At 41.1% G+C, this 18615-nt stretch overlaps 1 protein-coding gene across 2 annotated transcripts; it reads right to left on the bottom strand.

The window, feature by feature from the left end:
* Positions 1 to 124: 124 nt before the first annotated feature.
* cblc (Cbl proto-oncogene C, E3 ubiquitin protein ligase) lies at positions 125 to 12679 on the bottom strand. Of its 2 annotated transcripts, none has more exons than XM_083989445.1 (13): positions 12276 to 12679; positions 7244 to 7390; positions 6976 to 7132; positions 6220 to 6341; positions 5695 to 5832; positions 5512 to 5599; positions 5214 to 5345; positions 2674 to 2871; positions 2431 to 2583; positions 2167 to 2225; positions 1585 to 1650; positions 1402 to 1445; positions 125 to 688 (listed from the first exon to the last, which is right to left on the bottom strand). In XM_083989445.1, exons 1-13 carry the CDS (start codon positions 12635 to 12637, stop codon positions 558 to 560), a joined length of 1797 nt encoding a protein of 598 aa, XP_083845571.1. In that variant the 5' UTR covers positions 12638 to 12679; the 3' UTR covers positions 125 to 557. The 2 variants fall into 2 exon arrangements, with proteins under 2 accessions (XP_083845571.1, XP_083845572.1); XM_083989446.1 differs by having other exon boundaries at positions 2674 to 2868.
* Between the last annotated feature and the right edge of the window lie 5936 nt (positions 12680 to 18615).

Genomic DNA, 18615 nt, shown 5'->3' with positions numbered 1-18615 from the left:
AATTATGTAGAAACTTGAGCATGTTTTGGTTACAGGTTGTTTTTGTTCTTTTTAGTACAACTGTCTTAAAAAAAAAAAAATTTAGAGGCCTTTATTTACTTGCATAATTTATTCATAAGAACACACTTGGTATGGCATGGGTTAAATAAGGAGGTAAAACATTTTCTAATGCTTAAATTGTTCACTTGTCTGCATAATTACATGTACAATATCAAGCATTTTATTTATTTATCTATTACTGGATGGAGAAAACTATTTTATTATCAAAAAGATAGTGTGTGAGATACGTATACGAACCAGTAGGTAATTTACTGTGGAGATAATGGCAATGTCATTACTGAACAGTAGGAGGCCTCAGTGGGCAAATTTTCAGTCACTTCCACCCACGCATCTCGACTTCAGCAGTGCAACGGACACACATGGTCATTTCCAGTTAAAACATGACACCAAAAATTACTTTTACATTCCCTGAAGGTTGATGGTTTGAAGATAGTTTAGTCCCTAAGTATCTCTCATCTTATTTAAAGAGTCTTTGCTTGCTTTAAAAAAATTTTTCGTCAGGATGACATTGTTCTTGTCATGTCACCAAGGCCATATTTGTCTCTTCTGGGGCTCGCTCTTCTTTGCACCCTCTCTCCGTGTCTTCTGTCTCTGATTGCGTGTGCGGGTCCAAGCCATGCAGCTCCACCTGCACAGAAACACAAAAACATGTGAGACTAATTCAACACAATCTACATGAGGAGTCTGAAGTCTAAAAGGAGACATATCATGGTCAATAAATGTACAAACCTCTGACTGCTTTAAATTATATACAATAACACCTACTCTAATAATATGAATTGTAGGTAACTGAAAAGTCAGTCATCAATAATGTCATGAATAGTAATTCTACTAGAGCTGAGTCAACAGGGGCTCGCTATGACATGTTAAAACGTCTGCTGTAAAAATTGTTTAAAAAAGGCCCAAATCTGATTCCCTTTGAAGCAGAAAAGATACAAGGTGGTACTTAGGGTATTAGGATTCCAGTGAGCAAGATTCATTTAGAAAGCATAATGACAAACTATAAGAAGGGCAAACTTTCAAGAGGGAAAAACAAATAATCCGCATTAAGCCAATGCATCAATCAAATGAAAAAGAAGAAGCCTTCATCCTCATTACAGCAGGAGAGCCGTGTTTCTCTTGTGTGTAACAGAAGCTACTGTACTGAACAAAAACTAGGACAACTGCAGGTCCACTGGGAGACAGGACAGAAAAAAGTCTGGGAACCACTGGTTTACACCAATATGCATCTTTTTTTAATGATAACATCTTCTGCCTGATGTAGCATAATCTCACTTGAGTTTAGTTACAGTAGTTAACACTGCACCTGCACAGCTCAGGATATACAATAATGAAACTTACTGTCAGTAGCGCTTTGTGATGACGACTCTGGGAGGGATTCAGCGCTGTTTGAAACAAGACAACACATCATTAGCAAATTGAACCAGCTTCCCACTGTAAGACCGAGCCATGGCGTAGTAGACTATGGGGTTAGGCTCGGGTGGAAAATGTTAGTTTATGGAGATGGAGACAGATGTCAATCACCTGTGCGAGAGTGGGCGTGGCACAGCAGAGCCCTTGTCCTCACTGTGTGGCTCCTCCTCCTGATGTCTAATGGAAAGTACACAGCACAATTTACATTCACCACTGTTATATTTTTTCTTTCATGTGTGACTAGCAGCAGGCCGGTGCCTCAGTGGAAACTAATGGGGGATCTTCTTAACAGCAGACAATAAACAGAAATCACCTACTAAACAACAACAGTAAACCTTGAACTCTGGTCTGCCTTGTTGTGTAAGGCACAACAACTGGTGAGAATAAGGTGGATTTTGAATTACAGTAAACACCAGATTACTATGGTGACCAGTATGCTTATTTTGTATGGACAAATAGACAAAACAGAAATGAAATCTATCCACCCAGCAGTGCAACCAAGTGCAACCTGCTGGAAATATCTTCTCTTGGTTCCATTATTGACAATAGGAACTGATTTTACATATTTGACTATAAATAGTTAAAATGTCAAGATCCTCATCTCAGTTGCAAGAGTTTCATCAGCAGTCCCACATTCAAACCCCTCCAGGCTTCTTCTAATATCCGTGTTTTACGACAACAGCAGTGTCTCACCTATTTGTGTTTGTCTGTTGTTTGTGTTGCCTGCGTGCTTCCCTGACACCGTGAGCCTGCTGAAGGGAGGAAACAGAGTGTCACAGCCATTGTCACAGAGCACCAGCTACTGTCGCTGAGTCTCCGCAGCGTTGTGCATGAATTAACATTTTGCTGAGTTTCGTGTCTGTGCGGGACCGGAGAAAGTGATCACTATCATCAAACTGCCAAGTTGGAACTCAGCAACAATATGCGAGCAACAGCTTGAGAGTCTGTGTGACTTACTGAACCGGAGTGGGAGGGTTTGGCCGGCATCTCGGTTTCTAATGTCTGGGACTGGTTGGAGGGAAATGTAGAGCGTGGGGTTGTGATGTTTTTCGGTGGCAGAGGTGGCACGCAGAGGTGGGAGCTGGGCACCTGGTAATCCAAACTTGAAAACTGTTGATATGAGAAAGACGAAGTTTAGCAGGCAGTCAGTGGGTTATGTTTTGTTTTGGGCTGGACAGAGAGAGCAGTACATGCACACACCTTCCGCAGCGCAGCCATTTCCTTCACCACTAGTTCGATGTCCTCATGGTCCTCCTCCTCTGTGTCCTCCTCCTCCTCCTCCTCCTCCACCACGCCCTCCCAGTGGCCGCTGCCGGGCAGGAAGGGCTCGATGTCTATGGACTCTGTCCCCCTGATGTCGCAGCGGCAGTATGGGCAGGTGTGGCCAGCTGACTTCTGCTAGATAGTTATCAGTGAGGTCACGGGCAGAGTGATGGAAACACTTTGTGAAATTTAAAGAGCCATTGTCACGCGTTGTCTTCAGAAGAGCTTTGTGTCTTTTGAAGACATGTAGTGGAATATATTGGGCCTGTCTTCAAAGATAAAAGTCACCAAGTTTTCAGAAGATAAAGGAGATGGAAAATACCACGTTTAACAGACAGTGCAGGTTGTGGTTTTGCAGAAATGTAAACCAGATGAAGATAGGTTTAACATTGTATATTTCTCTTATCGCTGTAGCACACAAGCTTTGTGTTTTTTGATGCTCATTGATTGGGACTGCTTTCTCTTTTCAGATGTGTTTGACAAGCTTTGTCAGACTTCTCCCTTTCCTACTTAATTTAGCAGTTTGTCTGACTGATGATACTCACAGGTATCTAGACTTTACAGCTTTTCCATTGTGGTCTGGTGTCCTCAAAGCATCTGTTGGCCTCTTTCATTCTCTCTCTCTCTCTCTCTCTCTCTCTCTCTCTCTCTCTCTCTCTCTCTCTCCTTCTCACTCTTGCACACACACACAGACACATTTTTATCAAAGTGAATGTGACTGATACGGTTTAAAGAGGATGTGTGCCTTAGCTCTTACAGGAAGTCCTGAGCCAAATGTCAGGACAGGACTGTTTTGCACCTTTGCAAAGACATAAACAACTCCTGAATAGCTGGGGGGCAACTTACTGGCTGACTGAAAGAGAATACATGCAAGCCAAGCTGTACCTACTCTGACAGCAGCAGCTCTCTGATTGGTTGTCCTAAATGACACTCTGTCATGAAAAGAGGAAGTAGGAAGCCGGGGAGGCCCCCACAGTGCCGGAGCATGACTGCACACAAGACACAGTGACTGAATTGTGATTTCCAGATAGACCCTTGGGAGTTGCGTGTCATCTGAAATGGTTAAATTTTGATTCACTGAATGACCACCATTTGATAGTATTCTTTACACTTTCCTGTCAAATGGTGACGTGATCAAGCTAAAAAAAAAAAAGGAACTTGAGTTTACACACTGACAGACTTGTGCTTGTCTTTACAGGAAGTTATATCATCATTCAATTTAATGCAATTAAAAAAAAAAAAAAAAAATCCAGGACAGTTCATTACGTAAGTTACGTAGGGCCTCGCAAATAACGCAGATGCTCGCGCTCCAGTAACTTGGGGTAGCCTAATCAATGTTTACAAATTTGACGCCCTAATGGTCTCAGAGAGAGAGAGAGAGACACGGAGAGAGAGAGAAAGAGAGATAGACTGACTATACAATCTGCGGGTAAAGCATCATGAGAAGAGTGAAGTGTGGAAACAGCAACAAGGTAAAAGCGGCCTCTGTCAGTTAACAGTTTTAAACTGTGTTAGCATCTGTGGCTAGTCTACCTGTCTTGCTAACTTAGCCTTGTAACTCTAGTGTGTGTGTGTGTGTCTGTGTGTGTTGCGTGTCGCTTGTTAGCAGCTGCTGTTATAAACATTCAGTGCGTGAAAAAGTGAGTGTAATTTAACTACATAGATAAACACCAACGTCATTGCGTATTTACGTTGCCACCGCTCGGGAAACTAATATAACACATCCATGTCGGGAAAGCACAGAAGCGTTGCGCGTGAACAAGTGTTTGCATGCGCGTGCGTGCCGTTCAGCAACAACCTTTGTGGTCGAGACTAGAGACAACAGGTAACAACAGACTAGACGTGACGGCTCCTCATTTGCACAGACGTTTTTAAACAAACCCACAATGATTTTGATATCACTGACTAAATGCAACATGGAAATAGTGGATTGACACTGACTATTGATTGAATTCAAACTATTGATCAGCAGGGCAAACCTACTGTTGAGAATAAATTGGCAGCTCTGAGGAAATTACCATCAGGTGTTCGGGCCAAGCCATGCTATAAATAAGTAGGCTGTATATTTGTACATGGTTTACATGTGTCATGGGTCAGAGACCTGGCAGAGTTTTGCTTACGGGCCCCAGGGGATGTTGGGTCTTGTTTTACATAATGACACATGAATATTGCGTAGGCCTACAAGCTTTGTCAAAAACAGACATCAACCCCAAACCACATGCAAATAACCAGTAGACTATTGTTACTCTTTGGTGAGCTACAACCAACAACTAAACCTCAGTTTATACCAAAATAAATTTAGTTTATTAAAATCAGTTTCACTCCACTGGCCTCTGAACAACAGTTACGGTAACTGTATTTGTTTTAGTGCGACAGTGCGAGTATGGTTGATGGACATTAGACTAGCATGTGGTTTGTGATGAAGGTGGATAGACTGCACAGCAAGCTACAGTGAAAAAGTGGACGGAGGTTCATACCTGCCAGCCTGTGAGGCAGGGTTTGCACAGGAGATGCCCACAGGGCTGGATGCGAGTGTCCTTATCCCGCTCTGCACAGATCTTACACAGTTGGAAGGTGCTGCCGATTTCACAGTAAAGCTCGTACTGCTCCTGTTGGGCGTTGATGGTGGGTTAATCAGAGAGACAACACAGCCAGGACACGATAACAGAAAGCGATATCTCATAATATGATCTGTGTTTTTGTCTTGGCAAGGCTTCAGTAAGCTGCTGGCAGTTCACTGTAAAATTGATAAAGAGGTAAAGTGCATCTGTTTACTTCTGTAACTTTGACTTTGCCCCGCTGGGTTGGTCTGCACAAGCTTGTCAGGTCGGGGTTCACATCACGGCCATCTGGGAACAGGTAGCTGCAGGCACAGATACACAAAGCACTTACTGTAGAGGAGACACACAAGCAGAGAGATGGCAAACCGGACAACAGTGTGTGCATGTGTGTCCTAACCAGCCCTCATTGAAGCCTTGAATGAGTGCCTGGTAGAGAGGTGTATTCTGGGGGATGGTCTGGACGATGTCACCTTCAATGGTCACATGGCCAATAGCCCACTGGCCCATCCTTGTGCAGCTCAGACGGAAGATGTAGCTGCGAGAGACAGAGGTCCTAGTTAATCACACTCATTTACAGGAAAAGTAGATATTAAAGTTTACTGATAAGATCAGTCTTTTTTTTTTGCAAATACAATACTGTGCTTTTCAAGGACAATACTTTTTTTTAATACTCGCCTGTGGTGCGGGAAAGTTTTATGCAGGTGAAAATAAAATGCTCACGAGGAAAGAAAATACAATGTACTGATGAATTGTTAAACTTTTCAGAATAAATAGTCAGGTACTTGGAGGGCTGAACTTAGTGGAACCAGTCATTTTTACACAACTGACATCATTTGTATTCAGTAAAACCGCTATAGTGCTATTTACATGACATGTGTGATGCAGGTCAACAGGCAGAGTTAGTCGCTGTGCTCGTTCTCACCTCCCCGGCCTATGCAGGTAGTGTTCCAGACGAGCTACAACCTGGTCATAGGTGAGGAAGGCCATGTAGCCTGGATGAGTTACTGCTAGTTGGTTCCAGTTTCTTAAAAGTGACTTCCATGGCTAATGGAGGAGAGGAGAGGAGAGGAGAGAATATTCAGGACGGATTAGTGTTCATCATTTTTCACAATTAAAAGAATATGACATTTTGGGAAATATGCCTCATTGTATTCTTGCTGAGAATTAGGTGAGAAGATAAACACAACCCAGTTTAGCTTAGCATAAAGATTGGTAAGGGGCAGACTGCTGACTTGACCTAATCAAATGTTAACAAAATCAACTTAATTATTTAATCTGTACACAAACCAAAGTGTAATAAAAACACTTTGCCGTTTTACAAAGGGTCATGTGCTGGACTATTTTGACTGTCTGCTACTGACCCAGAAAGAGTCCAACATCAAAATAAAGGATAATGTTGTATATTTTACACTTTGTTTTTGAATGAGGATTCGTGTTGGTGTTAGTTTTAGGTCATTTTTGTAACCTTTGGTCAGAGCTAGGCTAGCTGCTCTTCCTTGTGTCTCGTCTTTATGCTAAACTGGCTGCCTATAGCAGCTTCATGTTTACTGAACAGCTATGAAAGTGTTATCAATCTTCTTATTTAACGCTCACCAAAAAGACAGATAAGCAGCATATTACCCAATTTGTCTCACTATTCTTTTACATTAGCAGCCTCTCCGCTCCTCGTTAACCTCACCTGAAACAGTCTGGTGAAGATGTCAAACTCAAACACAGATATGTGGTCGTTACAGGTGAGATCAATGGTTGATTTCAGAGCCATGGACTCCATCCCTTCCTCAAACGGATGCACGCTTCGCAGCTGCTCTTTAAAACTGTTCCACTTAACTATACACCTGTCAGAGCACATCGTTGATGGTCAATGCATACACACACACAAAATGCAAAGACACCATTAAAACAGTCGCAAAATGTCAGGTCGTCTTTGGAAGTTCCTCACGACTCACTTGTTTCCAAATGACTGCCACCAAAACTTTTCAGCGTCTGTCTTAGTCACCCTGTAGGTGTCACCTTGAAAAGATCCGTCTGGAAACATGGCCTTCATCTCCCACAGCATGTGACTGAACAGCAAGGACAGTTTGGTCAAGCTGCGCCTGAGAGTGAGAGACACAGCAGACGTTCAGTTGTGAAGCCAGAAATAGAATTAGGTATACTTCGCTTAGAAATGACAAAGGAGGTGTGAAAGTTTGTGATAACAGTTTGTGCTACAATGCCCCCCCCCCCCTGTCTGTTCAGTCTGCCTCTGTTTCACATGACTGGTGAGTGGGGCAGGGGGTCGTCTGCACCGACTGGTATCACTTGGGCCCAGTGTTTCCCGCCTGTAAAAGCTCTGGCTGCTGTCAACCGTCCCCCTCTCTCCTTCCCCGCGGGCAACCATTCAGTTAAGATGCTCCAGCCCTTTGTTCTCTCCTTGTACTTTGTTTTCATCAACTTACAACTCTTGTACGCACTCCCCGTGCTCATGCACACACGCTACAAAGCTGATTCTAGTGGCATTCACGCGCTACGGATTATTGTGTTTTGCATGTAAATATCCTCAGTTTGCAAACAACTTCTGTTTGTCTGTGTCTCCTGCTTTGGTAACGGCCTTACAAACCAGATAGTGAAAAAAACTGGAGACTCATGAGGGAGCAAGACTGTGACGGGTCTCTTATCTCTTATACAAGTAACGTAACATAAATCACTTGGCGAGCTAAGAACCCATCTGCGTTTAAGTTATGACATTGATCTGGCCCACCTCCTCGTCCAAACTGTTGCGGACTCAGGACAGGACATTTACATCTGCAGAAGCCCAATCTTTTATAGTTTTTGCTTGGATTCTATTTTTGTCATTAATTTTCTAGGACAAATGTCTGTGTAGGTGTGTGAAAAAAAAAAGCAGAGGTTAACACACACAAGCCTGCTCAGTAGACTGCACACTGGCCGTGAATACATTCTTATAAACTGAGAACATAAGAATAAAACAGAACTCTAATAATAGACTTTTGCATTTACTTTCATATATATATATATAGAGATATTTAACTGTATTATATTATTGACGTTTACACAACATTGCAGATACTTTCCATAGATATACGCATACACAAACACACACACGACAGGTAGTCCAGCTTGCAAACAGGATGCTCTCTGTTGCATGCACGTCTGTGAATACCACAAAATGTTCCAGTGGCCAGTGTGTTACCTTAGGCCAATAGATGCAGCACGCTTTCTAGGCTCCTTGAAGAACTAAATTTATTTATATTTTAGCAAGTATTAGTGCACGTTTCTCTGCACAAAGTCACTTTATGTCTGTCAACATAAAGCTTATTACAACACTCAGAACAGATTAAATTATCAGATTAACACCAGATTAGTACCACAACCAATACCACCAGAACTCTCAGACGACAATAACACCTGAATGATGTAAAACACAAATAGTTAAAAAGTGTAATTTGGTTTGTGTAGTATCCTTAAAGATCTATTTCCAGTATGTTGTATGCAATATGGTTTAATATCTGATGTCTGATGTCATTTTCTGCAAATAAATCTATTTACCATTAAAAAATACACCCATAGAGTCTGTTTTGTCAAAAGTTTAACATTTTCTAATTCCATTGTGCTCCATTCAGATTAACCAATTAAATGAAGTAACAATAATCAAAACATGTATGAATGGAGGAGGGCTTCAGACACTAACTTTATACACTCTTGTTACATGATGCAACATACTTGATCTGGATGAATTCTTGAGTACACAAATCCTAGTGTCTGCAGTATTAGGCTATAATGCAAGTATAGCCATAGTTAAACAATTATGTGTGCGATACAGTGATACATGAATCAACGAAATGCAACAATAGACGTCAGTCCCATTAATTTAATTGTAATGGTTTTAATCTTCATTTCATCATATCTCCGTTTTTGCAAGACATCTTCTGATGCATACCGGCTCTTTCATAAGAAGGACATTAGAATTTGTGACAGTCATTGTCATTGACTTTATTACCTCACTGAGGAAAAGAAAACCTCTATGGTGTTTGGGTAGAACAGAGTAAGGTGGGAGGAAATGTGTAAGCCACATGCCTCGCTCTGGCCGGGCCTTGTAGGTGCTTAAAAATAACATGTAAAAGACACAGAGATGGTGGTGAACTTTACAGTAAGTTGATGTTTTTGACCTGATTACTGTATGCAGCATTGGTGTCAGTGGACAAGGCGTTGCATTACACAAAAAGTTGTTTGGTTGGCATTTCCTGTGACCGTGTCATTGTTAAAATATTTTTATGAGCTTGAAGTGAGGCCATTTCTCACTTCTGCTGATATCTTTTCAGTAGCCTATATCTTTTTACTTGTAATGAAGTATGTTTTTAATGTTTTCCCATCAGTGATTAAGTTGTAGTATAAAATATATATAAATTGACATATGGCTAATAACCACCTGTTTTTTTTAAGTTGTTAGCTCACTGCTCACAGCTGCCGACTTTGTACATTGCGTGTTCAATTCCAGTCAGTAGATGTCAAAGTCATCAGTGTGTCACACACAATAATCTTCCAGCTGCTAAACCTTCCACTGTCGTTTCTGTCACCTCCACCATCAGCTGGATCTCACTTCTGTTTTTAGCTTTACATGATAGGCTGAGAAATAATCCACTTGCTAAAGGATGACGATTATTTTAACCATCTATTGTCATTAGAAATACGCTGAGTACTTACATCTGTATCTGTGGGATAACAGGATGTGATGAGATTATCACAGGACACTCAAGAAAAACTTAAAAGAGGATATTTACACAATTTGCCCTGATAATCTTAGCCACAATACATGTAACGCAATGTGAATTTGCCACATGACTGCCCATGCGGACATTGCTGCGGTGAACGCCATCTGTTATCTTACATGTGCAGCAAATTTCTTATGATAATTCGTCTTTAAACATAGCTTTATCAGATTTACAGATTCAATTCAAAGAAAAAATTTGACTTAAGCTGCTGCCTTGTACAGTTTTCATATGCCATGCAGTCAAACTTAGAGAGATCAACATGCGTCACCCGACTTGGAGCTCGGCTTGATTGTTACATTAGTATTTAGCCTATATATCTACTACGGCGAATGTAGGGAAAATCACATGTGAACTGGTCACTCAGATTGGCTGATTTTCTTTATTTTCATTTATTGCGTAATGTGTTTCACTGCTATGCAACATATTGGATAAACGTAAACCTTTAAATAATGAATGAATGAATTAATCTTTTTTATTTTCGTGTCATGCCACCACTGTGGCCCATCCCATATGGGATTACAAGACACATTTAATGACAAATACAAGAAAAAAGACCAGACAGTCCATATAGATAGATAGATAGATAGATAGATAGATAGTGATATGTCCTTAAAAGTTGGTAAGTGGAGAAAGTCACATAAAGACTCTCTCTGATGAAGACATGCTTGGTCAAAACTGCAACTGAGCATAGTGAAAGTTTCGTTGATAACCATGTGCTCCAAATCCTATTCCTATTGTGTGAATACACTGGCAGTAAAAACAGGCTGTAAACAGATGTATTCATGAATATATCTGTATGGACATAACGCTGAGAGAATTTCTGCCTTTGGGTACATGCTCTCTCTCTCTCTCTCTTTCTCTCAAGCTGCTCACATTCAGAGGTCGCCGTTGCTTTTTCTAGTTTCCCTACATTAGCATCACAAAGATTTGTTTTGGCTCTTTTTTTCCGCCTTCGTCATTAGTAGTCCCAACAGGAGCAGGGGCCAAGGCTCAAACTCCAAATAAAAAGTGCTCCAAAACATCCACTTTAACAATAACAAACAACAAACCTACAGGATGTGAGCATAATTTTTCTCTCAGACGCACATTGGACTTGTGGGAACTGGGGATGTGTTTTAATACAGCTTCTATAAACTGTAGAAAACATTTCAGCAGATTTTAATTAACGTTTAAAGGGGGTGTCAAATACTCTTTTATATCTGCCAAGTATTAAGTTATGTCACCTTTTTTGTCTTATATAGAAGAGTATTTTTGGGCTCAGTAAAAAGCCGGATCCCAAATACTACCTATATTTTAAGGAATGTGTGGCCTTGTTTGACCCTACAAAAGTTTATTTGTCTCAACTCATGTTTTTAGTTTGACAACATGATCGGGCTGAGACTGAAGGAAAAATGTTGACTGTAATAGAACGTCCAATAGATGACCAGTAACACAAACTGAATCATTTCCTCACTTCCTCCTGTTTGCTTGATTATCCTCAGACCTCATTGTGAACAGTTCTCATTAAAACTACAAAGAGAAATCTCAATAAAATCAGGATCATCTGTCAAATATCCAGACCAAGAAAGGCTCCGTTTCTCCAGAGAGAAATGTTGCAATTAGTTTTTTTTCTCAAATTGTGATGTTTCAAGCCAAATTACTTCCAGAAAGTATTACAAATATGAATTTTCATGCTGCAACTAATGATTATTTGTATCATATAATAAATAACTCTCTGTTTAGCCAGCTGTTTATTTCAAAAATATACTGCCCATTAAGTCTATGAAATGTTCAAAAATGTTGTGCACCAGAGAGCTCGATGTGATTAGTAAAAACTTTTAAAAACTTTAAAAACGGTTTTGTCCAACCAATAGACCAGGAGCTAAAGATATTCTGTTTACAATGGTACAAAATGCTGAAAATCACCAAACCAGTAACTTTTAGCATTTTTTGACACTTATTCTTGCCAATTAATTTTTGTACATCAATTAATCAATTGTGTGTTTCAGCTAGGAGACGAACATGATATGAAGAAAAAAGTGAATGAAGATCTTAACAAAACATTTGTGTCAACCATTAAAAAAGATGTGTATTTGTTTATCTATTGAAACACTTCTAACAACAAAGCCAAATATTGTATCTTTTTGTAGTATTTCAAAACTTAAATTTGCGGCTAACACACAATCTTCTATCAATCTGTATGGATGTAGGTTTCAGTCAGGAGCTCCCTTACCTGTAGCTTGACGTCTCGTCAAATATCTTCTCCCGTCCCTCTTTAAAAAGCAGCACGGCCCGGTCCGTCTTATCCAGCAGGTTTCTGACATGGACCCTCAGGTAGCTGGCCTCGTCTCCCCGGGGCACCTGTCCGCCCGCTCCCCTGGAGACTCTGTAGGGCTCCCAAACCTGCCCAAGCAGTGCTGTCGTCTCAGACACCAGGTCCGGCAGGTATGGCGGACTGTTCCTCAGGCCCAGCCGGGGGTTAGTGCACAGCTCACGGAGCTTATCCAGTTTTTTGAGGGCCTTGTCCACCAGTCGCCGGTCTCCGCCGGTAGGGGGCTGGGAGCTTGAGACTACTGAACCTGCTGCCGCCATCATTTCACTGTTGTGTGTGTGTGAGCGCGAAGTGAACTGAGAGCTGCCTTAAATATCAGTCAGTCTGTCTGTCTGTGTGTGTGTGTCTGTGTGTGTGTGTGTGTGTCTGTGGGGGGAGTAGTAATAACTACTGATAGTCCCACTGTGTTAAGAGGTGTGTGAGCTCACTGTCTGAATGTGTAAGAGCAGAAGCCAGAGCAGCTATTGACACGGGCTCAGGTTTTTGAGTGTTTAAGCTGGTACTTTTTGCTCTTAAAATGAGTCCTCGGCTTCATCTGAAAAGCACACATCCTAGCCTCCTCAAACAGCATCCATCCTTGATCCATGTAACAATAACCTGACAGGATATACAGCATTGAATAACATGTGCAGTGACAGCATCTTTAAAAAAAAAAAAAAAAAAAAGCATTCAAAGCTCCACTCAAAAGCGTCACTGCTTCTGTTTGTGGCTTCTCACTCCTCTGTCAGCGTCTCAGAAAAAACGCTTAAGAACAAGGTGGGAACAACACCAGATGCTAATGATTAGAAAGTGTGAACTAAAAACAAAGATGATTTTAGACTAACAATAAACCATTGAAGCAGTTTCAACTGTTATTATACCTCTCCTTTTCTCTCCTAGCTCCCTCGACGCTCCCAGCTCTCTGCACATTCACCGTCTCTTTGCCATTTTTGAGCACAGCCCTTGCCTTATCAATATCCATGTATACATCTCAGCAGCACAGCAGTCCTACATTCTCAGGGTCAACACAGCTGAGACGTGTACTCACAGCAAAGTAGAAAAATTGTTCTCTGTCCTGGCCTCAAAATGTTGCTGTTTCTTCTTAGTCTCTCTTCCTTCATGTCACCTTCTCTCTCTATCTCTCTCTCTTTCCTTCTCACTCTCTCTCTCTCTCTCTCGTGTTGGTGCAACCTTTGATTGGCTTCCTGGTTGCATGCAGACAAACAGGTTTGTTTTCTTTGCTCTACTACTCAGGCAGGCAAGCAGAAAGAGAGAGCGAAAGAGGGAGAGACAGAGACACAGAGAGAGACAGAGAGAGAGAGAGAGAGAGAGAGAGAGAGAGAGAGAGAGAGAGAGATGGGAGGGAGGACTACAGAGGTGTGGACTCAAAACTAGACATTTGCTAAGAATGAAAGCAGAGCATCAGGCCTGAGTATCCAAACAGGTAACAGACAGGATGCTGGTGAAATGAAAGCAAAGGTCAAAGATTAGCAACTCCAGCTGCTTCCCCAGTTGGGGTACAAGAACAATCGTCATCTTCACTCGACTGTCAGCAGGGAGGAAGGTTTATTCTGTAATAAAATGGATGTAGCTGGCATTTAATCAGTGATGGACATGAACTGTTGCATCTTATTTTTAGCTTAGGGTGCAGCATGCAGCATGAAAAGGACAGCAACCTGCCAATGAGTGCTGCAATGTTTGTAATATTATTGTATTGATTATCACAAAAGTTTGGTACAGATATTAATGCTTTCAAGACAAAGTATCACAACAACCCTTGACTTTTCCTCTTGCACTGCCATGACAACAAAATATTACATTTTGAGTAAAATGTCTGAACAATTTTTAGATGGATTTCCATGAATATGATACTCACATTCAAGTTCCCCAGGCTGCATTGCAACAGATTAACTGGTGAGATTCCTAAACCTTTCCCTTTAGCGCCATCATCAGGTGAAAGTTTTTATTTGTCCAAACTTCTGGTTTATGTGATCAAATGCCTGCAAAGCTTGCACACACTCATCAGCCTCAGCTGTTCGGTGTGTTAATGTTAAAACATGTTTGCAGGCTAACAGGCTAGTAAGACATTCACTTGCCAAAAGAACAAGTGAAAGAAGAAATTATTATTGATGTTTACATAATATCATGAAAGGCAGAGAAGAGAAGACAAAAAATAAGTACATTTCATGTTAGGCAAACACAAGGTCTATTCAAAAGCGTGGAAAATAGTACTATGGTCTTGGCTTTCTTATTTTCAGATTGACTAATTAAGTTGATGTATTGTTTGATTTCGTTTTTGAAACGTTGAGTATAAAGTATTTGATTAGTAAATTTGCGTTGTTTCAAGCCAAATTACTTCCAGAAAGTATTACAAATATGAATTTTCATGCTGCAACTAATGATTATTTGTATCATATCATAAATAACTCTCTGTTTAGCAAGCTGTTTATTTCAAAAATATGCTGTTGTGCACCAGAGAGCTCGATGTGATTAGTAAAAACTTTTAAAAACTTTTAAAAACGGTTTTGTCCAACCAATAGACCAGGAGCTAAAGATATTCTGTTTACAATGTCAGTGGCTGATGAATCGTGAGCAATGTGACGCATAATTCATGCGCCTGCATTATCCAATGTGAAAAAAAATGACCCCACTTTTTTTGTCTGATAGATGAATGATTAGGCCTACAGTAATGTTAAGACCCATAGTGGGCTCAAAATCAATTTTCTTTTCTACCTTTAAATTGAATGTTTAGATTTTATAGTATAGTACTTTTTATCACATTTATCTGTTTGTTATCTGAGATCAGATCAGAGGTGGGTGTGGCATAGTGCTGTGCGACAAAATTGGACATATGGACAAACTTTATATCCCGATATAGATAATTTTATATCCCGATAACGATATCCCGATATAGTATACTTTCTTAAAATGACATATCTACAGGGTTTTGCCTGCATAGAGAATTTGGTGGCGGCTGCCACCGCTAAATTTCTCACTGCCACCAGTCAGTGTTTTTTATCCCGGGCTGTTTGTGCATTTCTTTTGAAAGGACAGCTGGAGAGAGACGGGTAGGGGGGAGAGGGAGATGGGGACACGCAGCAAATGGACCGCCGGGTGGAATTATACCAAGCATATGTAGACACACAGTAATGGCCCTTTTCCACGAGACAGTTACAGCTCTACTGGGCTTGGCTCAACTCGGTTTAGGTCCTTTTCCATTTCAACGGAGTTCTTCATAGTTTCCCCCTGAGTGTGGGCAGGGTCGTCATATCGCGGTGGCTACAGCCGTGTAGTCTTTCTCTCTTCTTTTGATCCTCTTGTTGGCTCCAAGTGGGAGTTAAGGGGGTTTTCGTCCCTCTGCTTTGCGTCGGGCCGAAGAACGTCCCTTAGCTGTGGTATACTGAGTGTATACCACGGCTTGTCGTGATGTATTGCTTAATCGTAATATCGCACACTGGTGTGGCAATACTTCCTCTGAACTAATGATGTTTTCATCAGCCTTTGTTATTCTGTTTGGTAGTGTCAGGTTGAAAAAACAGGAAAGCTGACATTTGGACAAACAGAGGACAAACAACGACGTTCCGGTCAACCATTTATTAAATTGGATCATCTGCAAGCAGTTAGCTGCAACCACCATCCCAAGAGAGCGAGAATTCTGTCATCTGTCTAAGACAAATGCGTTACATTTTAATAAATTTGCACTGTGTGTAATTAACTCTTATTGGTCAGAAACAGGTGGGGAGTGGCTGTGGTTTAAACTTAGCCCTCCCTTCGTTTGTGCCCTCTGGCTGGCACATGTTGGTCCCATCTTCCCAGCACATGGACCTCTGGGTCTGAAACACAAGAAGATCCTCCCCACACTGACATAACTTTCCATCCCAGGTGTCTGAGGGGTCGGGGCAGATAATACAGATCATTAAAACTCTTCCTCACAATGCTTCATTCAGCAGGCCTCACAGGCCTCTCATCCTCTCCTCCCTTCAGCCTTGGAGATGTTTTGCTTTCACTGTGGCTCTGTGTGCCCTCAGCTTACCTCTGAATGATCAAACAGGTTACTGGTATTTATTGCATTATGAATCAGGCTCAACACAAATCTATATGGTTTGCTTACAAGTTTCAGTTGTCTTTAAAGGGATAGTAGCATTTTTTAAAGTGGGGTTGTATGATCTACAAATAGCCCCTAAGTGCTTTAATTGCAGTAGAAGACTCTCTGCACTCCTCCCTTTAGCAACGCCAGCCCATAGACCTGCCCAGAGATTTACAACATACAGTGTTGTGAACAGACCCAAAGAAACGGCCTATTTCAGCGGCCTAAAAGAGGTTTTACCTGAAAAAAAAATTCACAGTTGTTCGCTATAATATAATTTTTTCCAGCCCTTCAAAGTGTAGGAAAAACGCAGTTTTTATTTGGACCTAACCAACTCACGTATCCCTCCGCCCCAGGGTTAGCGCCCGCCGATCAGCAGTTGGTTAGGCAAAGGCAAATGTTTCACACCACACAGGATTAACTTGTTTAATTGGGTAAAATGAGTAAGTGCTCAATCTGATAAAACAATCATCAGTGAGATACAGTGTTGATCAGTAATGTCAAAGTGGAGAATATACTGTATGTTCAGTGTTAGTTCTGATGAGGTATGTGCAGTTTTGCAGTCTCCAGTGTAGAGACACAGGTTCAGCCTTATCTCATCAGTCAGTGAGACAATGGCGCTCTGTTTTATTTGTTAGTCAGTAAGGCACAATATCAAACTCAGTTAGTAAAAGGCAAACATTCAGTGTTAAGACAGTTTTCACCCTAACAGTAGCCATGCATGCTACACATTGTGGTTGCTCCTGTCTTGGCGTTGTTGCCTAACTGTGAGACCTAACAACAGAGTAAAGGTTAAAAGACAGTTCAGAAGATGGTTGAATAATATGTCTGTTATTAGCAGCCACTTAAAGTGTACACAACATAATCTACAACAAATATTTTGAAAATAACTGAATTGTATGGACTTAATTACACTTTTGATATAAAATGTCACATGGAATGTAACAAAAATAATATAAAAATACATTTAAAAATATTATTTTATTATTTTCAGAAATTGAGAAAACTGAGACTCTGACCTCTGCTTCAGCATCCACAAGAGGGCGACACTGACTTCGACATTGCTCAGCAAGTTTTGAACAGTTACTGCCATCTGATGCTTGAGAACTTCAAAATCGTTGTTTTAATTTAACTTAAGTAGAGGGCAAAACCACCATTTATCAGCTGAATGCCACACGTGACTGGGAAGGAGTTTTCCTTTTGGCTGTAGCTTTTTCAAAAGGAACACTTTCTTTCATGGGGGCATTTACAGCCTGTAGCATTGCCATGCTAAACATAGTACACCTGATGTGAACCCATGGTCTCAGTCTGGCTGTCCAGTTTTCTGAGACCACCCCTCGAAATGTGCTTCAAGTCAGTGCTGCTGCACTACAGCACTACATACAGTCAGTATTTAATAATTGCTCTGTTATTTTAAAATACAGAGAGAGGAATGTGTAATTTAGAACAGCTTAGTTGGAAATTCAACTGAATCAAAATACAAAGGAGAGACGTGTTTGAGAGTACCTTTGTGCTCTTGGCACAAGGGGGCCCCATTTCATTGTGATGTTTTTCATCAGTATGTTGATCTCATTATTTGTGCTTCTGTCTATATGTTCACCATGCAGCACCACCTCAAAATACTTAACCACAACGTTTTAAAGGAGTATGGATGACGTTAGTTTCTGCTTCAAATACTCATCATGAGATAAGATCATAAGATTCATTCACTCAGTGGTAAGCTCTGTCAAGTGTGCATTCAGGATGAGACCGGCTCTAAAAAAGGTAGGCTAGTGTTTTTCATATACAGTGATACCTTACACCAGAAGAGACCAGATGGTTGACTGCCCAGACAGCTGCAGAGCATGTTTGTGTAGTGTCAGGGTGTTTTAGGGACTTTAGACGCCAAGCTTTACTTTCCGTTGCCCACCCCACACTTGAGTGGAAAGAGGAAAGTCCCAAATTGACCCTGGTAATCAGAACCTGGTCTGAGGGCGGGCAGAGAGGGATTAGATTAAAGACAAGAAGAAGAGGTGTGATTTGTGTGTTTGTGTGTGGGCAAATGCAAGTTTGTTTATGCTTTTTTCCCCAGATTGAATCAGCTCCCATTGCCTTATGAAGAGTTGCAGTAACGTGGCATTGATTGATCAGTCGCTTCTTTTGGATCTATTTTCTGGATTCCCTGTTTGTTCCTAT

The sequence above is a fragment of the Trachurus trachurus genome, assembly GCF_905171665.1.
Source record: "Trachurus trachurus genome assembly, chromosome: 16".
NCBI lineage: Eukaryota > Metazoa > Chordata > Actinopteri > Carangiformes > Carangidae > Trachurus > Trachurus trachurus.
The sequence above is the reverse complement of the archived record's forward strand: the minus strand, read 5'-3'. Positions and strand labels throughout refer to the sequence as shown.

Excerpts from the sequence above, each read along its gene's own strand:
- cblc (XM_083989445.1), bottom strand. The coding sequence starts at position 12,637 with ATGATGGCGGCAGCAGGTTCAGTAGTCTCAAGCTCCCAGCCCCCTACC. Across the intron at positions 1,651-2,166 it reads CAACAGACAAACACAAATAG|ACATCAGGAGGAGGAGCCAC; the intron begins GTGAGACACTGC and ends ACTTTCCATTAG. Across the intron at positions 1,446-1,584 it reads CCACGCCCACTCTCGCACAG|CGCTGAATCCCTCCCAGAGT; the intron begins GTGATTGACATC and ends TGTTTCAAACAG.